General features: G+C 38.5%; 1 protein-coding gene across 4 annotated transcripts in view; it reads right to left on the bottom strand.

Moving 5' to 3' along the window:
- LOC145497477 (uncharacterized) overlaps nucleotides 1–11,905 on the bottom strand; it is a 35,233-nt gene that overhangs the window by 12,557 nt on the left and 10,771 nt on the right. For all 4 annotated transcript variants that reach the window (XM_081477276.1, XM_081477277.1, XM_081477278.1 and 1 more), the window contains 3 exons: nucleotides 11,727–11,776; nucleotides 1,823–1,937; nucleotides 725–862 (listed from right to left, as the gene is read on the bottom strand). In XM_081477276.1, the coding sequence (XP_081333402.1) occupies nucleotides 725–862; nucleotides 1,823–1,937; nucleotides 11,727–11,776 (303 nt within the window). The remainder of the gene's footprint in view (nucleotides 1–724; nucleotides 863–1,822; nucleotides 1,938–11,726; nucleotides 11,777–11,905) is intronic.

Below are 11,905 nucleotides of genomic sequence, written 5' to 3'. Positions count from 1 at the left end.
AGGTTTAATGAGCAGAACAATAGCTGTGCAGGTGCGTTATAAATCTTTGCCATTTCTTTGCCTCTGCAAAACAAGAACGTGAAATGACCAAGTTCTGCGTATTCTGAAGAATGCAAACAACGACGATAAAGAGCACTAGTAAGATTCAAAATCGTTCCAAAATAGCCTGAAGTACGGAAGGTGGTAAAGAATATGGTTGAATAAAGAAATGTCTAGTTACCCCTTGAAGAAATAAAGGCAAATCACGCCATGAAAAAATCTGTTTATTATCACTATCATCATTTTTTTTTTAAAATAGGCGGTATTTGTATTCTCGGCATCGGACTAGAACTAGCTTGCAACTGCGGGAAATCTTTTGAAATGCAAGTGACATTACTTTCCCTCTCTTAATTGATATTCCCCCGCATTACTTTATCTTTATCTCTTTTAATTGATATTCCCCCGCATCCATCTGTCTGTCTGTCTGTCTGTCTGTCTATCTATCTATCTACTTGATAAACCTTTTGTTTGGTGACGATCTCGTTGCCGTTGCCATCGAGGGTTGTATAAGCCCCTTTATTGTTTACTTCGCACAACTTAAAAGAAACAACTGCAACATGACACATAATCACTTAATTCCACGTTTCAAATCTGCGACCAAAACCAACGATAAGTGAAAACGCGTAGAATGAACAAAGGCAGTTTAAAGGTCATGTAAGATCAATAGCAGCAAACTTAATCTTACCTGTGCCACAAGAGATCGCCTGATTTCCAAAAAGGAAGGTCTTTTGGTGGAATCCATTTGTAGACAACGACTGAATACGTCATAAAAATGGGAGGGGCAAATGTAGCCGTGTATCTCATGTTGTGATTTTGAAGGTTCCTTCAACAGAAAAAAAGCTGACAATAAATGGAACAGATGGAAACACAGGATGGACAGTCATTGATTTCAAAAGGCACAACACAAATTAAATTGTTTAAACCTTTTCTGTGTGATTTTGTGGGCGTTGTTAAAGCTCTTGTGCGCTAACAGTTACCGGAAAAAAAGTACCCAGCCGCCATTTTTTTTCCTGCGAAGGATTGGTAAAAATATCACTCAAGGCACCGTTACACATGGCAATTGCAACTTTTATACAATTAGCTGCCTTGCAATTTTGTACCGTCTCAAGTTAAGAGAAAATTACTTAGTGAAACACTTTCTGAATTAAAGAGGTCGTACAACGGTTTTTGCTGCAACAAGAGTTGCTGCCACAAGTAGAATGCAACAAAAACGTCATGAGAAATGTTCTGTTTCAGGAGATCAGTGTTGAAGTAAGCAACATTGCCTGACAACTGAAATTATTGTTGCTACAGGCCCTACAGGCTACTCATGGTCTCCCACAGTGGTCTTTGACGCCATTTTCTTACATAGAAGAACAGCTCGCCACGTTCCGATCCAGGATTCTTATCGGTTATATTAGGGACCTTTAGATTGGACTCCGAGTACGAGATCGAGTACGAGTACGATTATCGAACTTCAAACCACTGACGTTGCCAGAGCCCTCATTTCCATGTTGATTTTACGAAGAGAGGGTCGCTCATGGGATAAGGTGGGCAGGTGACATGATAAAGTAAAGCCTAAAAACTAGAATTTTAAAGTCGCAATTGAACACGATCTCCTACTCGTGCTCAAATCCAGAGTTCCCCATTTTCTGAGCATCGACTTCGGTAAGCTTGGACCAGTTTACGAATAAGTTATTACTTTGCAGGTGACACAGTCAAAATGTGACAAACTGTGTTAATTGGACTCTTAATAAATAACGAAGTAAGAAAAAAAGGAAAAAGGATTAATCAATAAACTCACCATAATTTTAATAATTTCGATACTTGTTTGAAAATAGCTGGAAAATGCACCAGAAAAAACCTTAGCAAAGTAGTAAACCACATCCTCCTGTACAAAATTGGGAACCTGGTTTGCCCTGCAAAAACAGTAAGGCAAATATAAAATGCCAATATAATTCATTGTAATTATGACTAACGTTCTGCGAGCGACTATCCAAGTGATCAAGATGGAGCTCTCTTGCGCGATTGGGATTGCCCGCTGTGTTCCACAAATAAACACATGTTCTCTATGCCATTTAATAAACCCTCAAGGCTCGTTCACAGTTAAGAGATAAGCACAAGTGTAAGCGCAATAATAAACACAAGAAAACGCTTGTGCACTGAGGTAAAATAAACACAAGCAAAAGCAGAAAAAACATTTTCTTTTTCATGTGCTTACGCGTATATTCATTTCAGTAGTGTGATGCTTATTTCACAAGTGGGAACTTTTTATTATTATTATTATTATTATTATTATTATTATTAGTATTATTAATTGCTACTTACACTGCTTACAATACAATATTAATGTAGTCACTTACACTACTTACAAAAACTTATTACTTACGCCACTTACGATACTAACACTCTATGCAATACGAATACTCATGCTACTAACAATACTAATACTTACACTGCTTACAATACAACATAATTAGATTACTTGCGCTACTAACAATTCTAGCTCAGCAAGATCATACCAGTTTACTCCTGTCAGTAATTTAAATTCGGAATTGCAAATTAAAGAAAATATGCATGGTATATATGCGCCTTGTTTCTTTTCCTTTCATTTTTAAACTCGTGGATAAGCGTAGAAACGTGTTTGTTGCGGGGACTCCGATATGCAAATGTGCCAGTCAGTCAGTCACTCACTCACTCAGGTGTAGCCACTGCTCGTAATTAGTCGGCCCGAACGAGAGCGCCCGAATCCGACGCCATGTTGGAATAGTAACCGCGCCCGACGCCATATTGGAATAGTAACCGAGCCCGACGCCATATTGGAATAGTAACTGTGCAGTCAGTGCGAGCCTACTACTCAATGCGTACATCGTGCCAGCCCGAATATTGATGATTTTGTAGCTTTTACACGACCATTAATATTAGGTGTTTCGCTAAATTGAAGTGGAGTTGACTTCGAATGTTCGAATGCGTACTATGGCCAACTTGAAGGCTGAATTTCAGGAGCATTTGAGTCGTTCAGGGGTTCAAAATGACCAGGAGATGTGCATTTGTTTGCTGGAAAGTGACCTGAAAAGCTAATGTGGTAAGCTTTGATGAGAATGTGTCTTATTCCTCGACCTTAATGAGCTTATATGAGCGAAACGAACAACTTTTAATGAACGAAACATCTATTGAATGTATACCTGCCAACTTTGTTTCAGTAAAATGCGTGAGATTTTTCATCTCCAGAACCTAAATTTCCGAAGATTTACCGACGGCTTCCGAAGATTACCGAAGATTGCCGAAGATTTCCGACGGCATCCGAAAATTGCCGAAGATTTCCCAACGACTTCCGAAGATTGCCGAAGATTTCCCGGCGACTTCCGAAACGTGTCACGTCACAATCTAAACATGAGTTGGTGTCGCGAACTCAATATGCGCAACGGAGTAAGCTTGAAGACGCTTTTTTGCTGGACTCACCAACTGTTTTTCGCCGAAAAAAAAAATTGAATTTTTATTTAATCGGCTTTTAAGCAATTACACTCGCTATTGTCAGCTGGGCGTGAAAAATTGGTCTGAATGCGTGAGATCACAATTTTAGATCCGCAGGCGTGAGACTCACGCATGATGCGTGAGAGTTGGCAGGTATATGAATGCAAGACAAACATCGCCACCATTGTATAATATTATAATTTCATTTTTATAATTTAGTAACATCTAAACCTGTGGCCAGCCGAAATATTGTTTTAACTCTACGACGTTGTGTCAGCCTTGCAGTAGTGACGTACTATCGTTTTACTTTTCAAGTTTGGCTGATTAGATCTGCTGCGAGATCCAACGTTCAATCAAGCAGGACCTTCGTTCACCGCTTTGCAGTTTAAAGTGTATATGACACAACATGACACCCTTACTGCTGTTGCCATGACAACAGTTTTGCCGCTGGTGCTGTCTTAATAAAAACTGAAGTTCCCAGTTTTTGTCTTAAATCAAAAACCATCTACCCTACCCAATCTAATGATGGGAGTAAGACAGTATGGGAACTATGTCTGTTCCAAGTAGGACTTTTTGTCTCACTTTAGAGGTTGCAAATGGGGATTTTTGGTTTTTTGACAGAAAGAGACTGGAACCGAAAGAGTTGCTATGGCAACTGCACTAAGGGTGTCATTTTGTTCCTTTTGTGATGCACATTTGTGGTGCCAAGTTTCAAGAACACTGCTTCAATATTTCCAGAGATATCATTTATTCAGTATTTTCCACGTTTTAGCTGCAAACAATATGACATCATCACTGATCTAATTTGCATAATAGAGAAACGTCAATATCTCTAAAACGGAAAAAGATATTTCAAAAAGAAAAACGCCATTCTTCTGTATTTTGAAAGGCCTTGCAAATAAGCAGAAATTATTTTTTGTGTCATATACACTTTAAACACTTACGTTTTTCATGTTGAGTTGTCCATGTCTAACCGGCATCGAGTTAAGTTTAGATTAAAGTTGTGTTCTCTATAGTTGTCTTGATTATTTTAGTACATTGATCTGAACTCTAAGTGGGATGTGAAATGCACATAAACTTGGAAAGAAATTCCCAAATACTTGATTTTGATAAGCTGAAATGATTTTTACCCTGTCTTTTGTTTACACGTTTGCTTCCTGATTGAAAAGATAACAAAGGGAAAGAAACTCCCTGTGAGCTTGTCCCCCATTATTAGTTAATACTAAATACATTGACACTTCAATAAAGCTGTTATTATTATTGTTGGAACACATATTTATGGTCAACAGATTTTTCGGATTAACACTGAAAATGCTTGCAAAAGAGTCTACTTGTTTCGATGTATTTTACGTACAATATATATACAGACAAGCGGTTCCACATTGGAAAAGAAGTGCTGTCTCATAAGAAACCTTACCTACAACCTTGAATGAAATGCAATGAAAAACGTTTGTGAGCTCGTACGACTTGAATACATGCAAATTTTTCCAGTAGGCAGATCAACATCAAGATCTGGGTGTGAGGGAAGGGGGGAGGGGGGAGAGTATTCTATGATTTGTTGGGCAGGAGTATCCTCTGTAACCCAAGAACTCTTAGCCTTTACCATTCCATGTTCTGGTGCAATTTTCCCACCCTAGCTATTCTGGACGTCTGTCTTTGTAATATGTGTGCAAAAAAAAAAAAGCCAACGAAAAAAGCCTACACTTTCTGAGTTAAGTGCGACCTTGCATGGTACAAACCCGACTTGTTTTAACAGCATTTAATAATACACCAGTAATTGTAAGTTCACCAATATGTTTCATCTCTAGATTACCTAATCCACGAGTTTGGCCATAGGTCTCCTTTGATTGTTTTCGTTTTCAGGGACTAGAGTCAAGCTGTCAAGAGATTACAAAAGAGGCAACAGAGGCTCCCACTTTTTAAAACGATTGTAGTTGTATTTTTTCCATTTCATAGATATGTTTTAAATACAGTAAGAAATCGTCTAGTTTTGGAGAACATTTTTTCTGCGTACATAGTCAAATGTAATATTTAGCATTTACGTAGCAGAAATTAATTTGGAGTTTATGTTTAGAGCTATCCGGCCTTAGACTCAGTGCTGTATCAGGCTCTAAGGGTGTCTCTTTGGCAATGACTTGGCAAGACTGTAGCCATACTTTAAAATTGGTCCAAAAATATTGAGTTTTTGGGCAAACCCAAAATAAATGTGCAAGTTTCTGTTTCTCTTTCGCAGAAAGTGCATTTCTCGCTATCGACGTGACCAATTTTTTTCAAGTAGTTGTTTGTTGATATTCTTCTATGAAGAAATTTAAAATTGAAAGCTATAAGTTTTGTCCTCTCTGTACATTGAAAAGCCATTTGGTAAACCTCTTTCCAGTTGAGCTCTTGTTTTGTTGTGAGAGTGACGTCTTCCTGCCACTTTTGGTTGGGTGGTTCACTTTTTCCTGATACAAGTTTCTTATATACTGGTCTACTAGGTTTTTTGCTTTTTAAAAATTTGGACAACGAAATTTCATGTTTAATCGAGGTTCTGATAATATGGGGTATATATCTTTGAAGAAGTTTTACTGAAGAAATGATTCCAAGAAAGGTTAAAGGTCGGCTGACAGGTCGTGTATAGTATGGAAAACAGTGAGCGAAAGAATCTTTCCGGAGTCATCCATTAAATGTTCTACTTTTGTTATTCCTTTGAGGAACGGCTAGGTGGAAAACGCGGGGCCGGGGTCCCGGGGCGTGGAAAACGCGGGGTGTGGAAAACGCGGGGTCCGGTGGAAAACGCGGGGTCTGGTGGAAAACGCGCGGTCTACATGGAAAACACGGGGTCTAAGAGGAAAACACGGGGGAAACGTTTTTTCGAGAAAATATGAATTTTCCTCACTAAAATGAGAAGTCGAAATTTTGTTATTTTAAAATTGCAATGAAAATCAATTCCGCTTCTCAGCGTGAAACACGCTTTTCGATCAGCAAATTAAACACTTCGTGACAAAGAAAACCATGCAAGAGCCAACATGCCGTGCAGCGGTTTTCTTTTGCATAGGGCGTCTATGTTATTTTTCTTAGTAACTTGCGTGGTTTTTTTATAAATTGAAAAAGAAATAATGAAATAATAAAGATTGTTTTGCTTACTATCTTAAACCATGAAAAAGCCTTTCTATACAAATAATCAATTTCGACCGGTCATTATTTATCGCCCAGGGGATGGCGGGGGATTTTCGGCTAAAGATAGTAACATTTAGCTGATCCCCGATTTAAATGGTATTTTATTGAAGTATCTCCCTCATAGCTATTAATATATTTCATGATCCCCCCTCAATGTCTTCGCATACATATTCACCTTTCGACATGTATATTTAGTGCTTTTAACGGTCATATGAAAGTAATATTTCTAATCATGATATTGACTTATAGATTGTTGAAGCCGCCATGGTGCAGTCTCTTCATCCGTGTCTTCCCGATATCTGATTAGGGTTATAACAGAAGTTTTCACAGGCGTCGAATAAGGCATAACAGGCGACATAAATTAAAGTGAGGCCCGATTCGCCCGCGGGACAAGCCAGCGCACGGGATCCGGGGGTATGTTCCCCCAGAAAATTTTGAAATTTTAGGTGGCCAAAGATGCGATTTCATGCATTATGGGGGAAAGTGTTACGGAAAATGAGTTGTTTATTATCATAAAATAAGATGTAGCGAGTAGCGCTGTTTCACCTTTTTTAATAAAAATACTTTTTTCTTCTTGAAACGTCTCAGTCTGTAAGTCTTAATTTATTGTTATATGTATACAAATTTCAATGACCAGAACAGGTGGCTACATTCGATTTTACAGCCGGTAGAATTCCGCCGTTCTACTGAGAGCGCCGTGACTCATGTGGTCTGATGTCAGTTGACATAACAGCAACTAACCATCCCAAGTGATTGGAAACTGCAAAGGTACTTTTTAGTGTGCCAAAAAGCCGTCCACCAAGTCTGTATGGGCATGTGACATTTAGTGATCCTCCCTTTTGGGCTCTCAGTTATGACTGATCCCCCCTTCTGACATCCTAAAAATCCAATGATCCCCCAAACATCCTCCAGCCTCCCCCCCCCCCCCCCCCCAGCTCCAGGCGATAAATAAGAACCGGTCCTCAATGTACAATACGACAGAAGTAATTATAAACCTGGAGTCTGGTCATTTATGAATTACTAGTGAGGTCCCAGTCAATAGTTAATGGCCGTCTTTATACTAGAGGACGCATTATCCGTCCAGAAGGATAATGCGTCCTCGCCGTTTTTATACGCATTAACCGTCTCGAAGAACTTGGGTAAACATTTGTAGTTCGTCTGGTTATGCGTCTCTAGTATAAAGACGGGCACAAGACGTATTATGTGTCTAGACGAACTATACTTAGAAAATCGTCTCGAACGACGAACTTCATAACCAGACGAACCGCATAACCAGACGAACTACAAATGTTTCCCCAAGATCGTCCAGACGGATAATGCGTCTTTAGTATAAAAACGGCCATCGTAAACGGAACAACATTTTGATTTCACTAGAACAATTTTTTTTTGTAAACTCGTGTGTAAGGAGACAGCAGAAACGAAATCCACATTCGTAAGAGTGGAGATTATTCGCGCTGAAATTAACGCAAGCAATTACAGTAAGGGGCTGACTTCTGAACACCAGAATTTATTTTGGAACTGTTATTTCAAGAGGGTTACTGTATTTTCTCGATTAATAACCCTTTAAACCTCTTTAGCTTTTGTTTCAAATTTGGCCCGGCTGGGCCAAGCATATTTTGTTTGTTTATTCTTTATATTCTATGGTAACTTTTGTTGCCATTTCTTGGGGTCCTACTTACAGGTAACCGGCTTTTAATCGAGAAAATACGGCAACTGTCGCTTTTCATGGTTAAAGATACTAAGCAAAACAATGTTTAATTATTTGTGTATTTTTTTTTAAGGTAAAACAAAAATTCACGCAGGTTACTGCGAAATATAAAATAGACGCCCCATGCAAAAGGAAACCACTGCATAGCACGTTGGCTCTTGAAAGGTTTTCTTTCCCACGAAATGTTTGAGAAACGCGTTTCACGCCGTGATATTCACTGTAATTTTAAAATAACAAAATTTCGACTTCCCATTTTAGTGAGGGAAATTCATATTTTCTCGAAAAAAACGTTTCCCCGGCCCGTGTTTCCTCTTAGACCCCGTGTTTTCCACGTAGACCCCGCGTTTTCCACGTAAAACCCGCGTTTTCCACCAAACCCCGCATTTTCCATCAGACCCCGCGTTTTCCAGTTAGACCCCGCGTTTTCCACACCCCGGGACCCCGTACCCCGGGACCCCGGCCCCGCGTTTTCCACCTAGCCTTTGAAGAACCATTCTTTAAAAAACACTGGTCTATTCCCAACTCCTATTCGTGAATTATACCATAAGGGCGATGTCCAAAAGTGATAATCTGATACAATCTTTTCTTCATAATTGGCTTCTGACCAGATTTCAAGAATTTTTTTGAAAAAAGATCCTTTTTTTTCACAAGTGGAAACTGGTGTGAAATAAGTTTAAGCATAAAAGCAAGGATTCAACCAGTAAGAAGGACACTGTTCCAGATCTCTTAAGGGTGAATTGATAATAATCACTGTGCATACGTATGCTGTTAAGGTGAACATCTTTGGGCTTGTGCTTGGGCTTATATACGTTTCTGCTTCTCTCACAAGTGTGAACCAAGATAGGTTATTCAAGATGGCTGGCTATGGGCATTGTCCTTTTTCCACGATAATGGAGGTCGATTGCATCTCTGTCCGTAAATACACGAAAAATAAAACTCGTCCAGGAAAAAAGATGAAATACGGTGCCTGTCTCCAACCAAGAGCATTATCATCGGAGAATTGTTAAATGAACGTCTATTCATTTGACTTACGATAGAGTCACTTTCAGTTTTGATCGGGATATTTCAACAGCAAAACTTCTCGTGTTCATCAGGCGATGAGGTCGCCTTTTTATCGTCTAATTGCAACTACAATCGAACCCCTATTAATTAAACGGCCACCCCTATTAGGCGGCCAGTAATTAAAGTCCGGATGAGAGTTTTTCTATTGTTTTTAACTCTATTAGATTACGCCAACAACTGAAAAATGTGGAGAGTTGCGAACTAAAACCCACTGGGTTAAAAGGAGTTCACACACCTAATCTACAATTTAACAGCAGATACTACTTCAAACTCAGTCTAAAGTTGTTCAGTATTCCTGGATTTGAATTTTTGCTTAATTTGAAACTAAATGAAATGTTCATAGCCAATCAGAATACAACAATAGTTGCTTGTATAATGGGAAACAAGAAGCTATATAAACTAAAGTAAACAAGAAGATCTGTTAGATCTTATAACCGCGCTTTTAAAATTTAACTGTTTTCTTAGTACTACAGTCGCAACGCAGTGCATATTCCAAAGCAATCTTTGATGATTCATTGATTACTGTAGACATCACAGCACTTAATCAACACAAACTCTATTATCGCACCATCAGTCGTAGCCGTTGTGACATCTCCGATGACGTAATAGTCTTAATCTGGAACTTTCTTCGGGATATGTATGGGCATGAAGATACGAACACTATTACAAACCGCTTTCTTTCTTTAAAGTCACGATTAAATTTAATTGTTTTTTTTTCCCTTGAGTTAAGGGTTAGCAAAGAAGTCACACGAGTCACATAATTCAAGAATTGCGTTATCTACGGCTATCTTTAGTACGGTGGTTATTTCCCTATCAATGACGTAATCTTTGCACGTTCTGACACGTTCTTTGCTTGGCTTGCAAATATTTAATTTTCCTTCCGATCTATGAACTCGCTGCGATGAAACAGTCAAAGGATTTACTTCATTTGCCTAAAACCGCAAGAAATACTCGCAAAATTACAAATAAATTAATGACCGTCGCTTCTGCCGAAATAAACTTGCAAAGTAAACACGATCTTATTTGTCACGTAGCGAAAGTGAAAGCTGCAACGTCAGCGCATTCCATGGCTGACGTAATACCTTTTTTCAGCGTATTTATTATTCCCTTTAAATCCAACGCTTTGATAAAACGAAAAGAAAATATATTTTACCCACAAAAAAGAAAACAATATCCGTAAAATTGTCTGTGTATTTATGTTTTAACAGCTTCTGGCGGAAAAACATCACACGTTACGTGACTCAAAGTTTGGCCGAGCGGAGGTCTGCGTCTGGTCACCGACAAAAAAAAAAAAAATAATAAACCACGGGTAAACCTAGAACCGCGCTCGGCCCATGGCCGCGCGGTTAATGAATAGAAAAAAAGAAATGTAAATAAATAAAACAGAGACAAAGGAAAGAAAAGAATATTATAACTAAGCAGGAAATCACTCACAGGCTTCGGACGAAAGCGGTCTGAAGAGATGTGGTAGTCAACGTTCAAAACAAACAATTCAACACACGAAGGTCGCTTTTGACGCAAAATCTTTCTTTGTTTCCATATAGTTCGAAGACATTGCTCTGCAGTTCTAAGTCAAGATATTTGTTGCTTCTTACTCTTTTGAAACACAAAAATCGACGACCAAGACGCCAAAACAAAACATTCCGCTAATTCAAGTTGTTTCCAACACATGCACACGTTAGCATACCTAAGACTCCGAGACATACAAACACACAGTTTGCGTTCTGTGGTTCGTTTCAGTATCTTGCCCTAAACGTTACATTGATCGCGAACCCAAATTCTCGAACTTATTAATAATTCATCAAGTTTAAACAAAGGGAATCATGACCGTAACGTTGTTTGGATATCTGATCTTAAATAGCATAGATTTTCATGATTTTATTTCTTTGTTTTCTCTTTAGTTTTAGTTTCGATTGAGTAGATACATCAAACAATCAAGACAGTGTTTGATATATTACATCAAATTCAGAGCAGACCGATAAAAGTTTCTGTTGTAAATCGGATGAAAATGATTATAAACCGAAAAATTTAAATCCAGGAATACTGAACAGCTTCCGGAAGAAGACTAAGCATGGATGAAAAAGGAAGAGGTTCAAGTTAAGCAAAAGGCCAGCAATCTTACACACCAAATCCAGACTAAGCAAGAGGAAGCTTCATATCATGATCAGAGAACAGAATGGCAATGGTGCTATGCATGAATGAGATGATGGAGAATGCCGGCCAACCCACCCGAAATCTACAGTAGGTACAACATAAAATAAAACAAGTCATCTAGTACAGCATGAAAATGAGAGGTACTACTAACTTGTTTAATACACTTTCAAAATGACAAGCTCCAATTCCTGCGAGCTTCAACTGGCAAAGGAATAAAAATATATATATCTAGAATTTAACAGGACAAGTAAAATTCAAAAAAAATTCTCCACATCCTAACCTATGTAACTGTCCATCTATTAGTAGAATTCTTCTAGTATACTAAATGCA

This window comes from Orbicella franksi, chromosome 9, assembly GCF_964199315.1.
Source record: "Orbicella franksi chromosome 9, jaOrbFran1.1, whole genome shotgun sequence".
NCBI classification, from domain to species: Eukaryota; Metazoa; Cnidaria; class Anthozoa; order Scleractinia; family Merulinidae; genus Orbicella; species Orbicella franksi.
The sequence above is the reverse complement of the archived record's forward strand: the minus strand, read 5'-3'. Positions and strand labels throughout refer to the sequence as shown.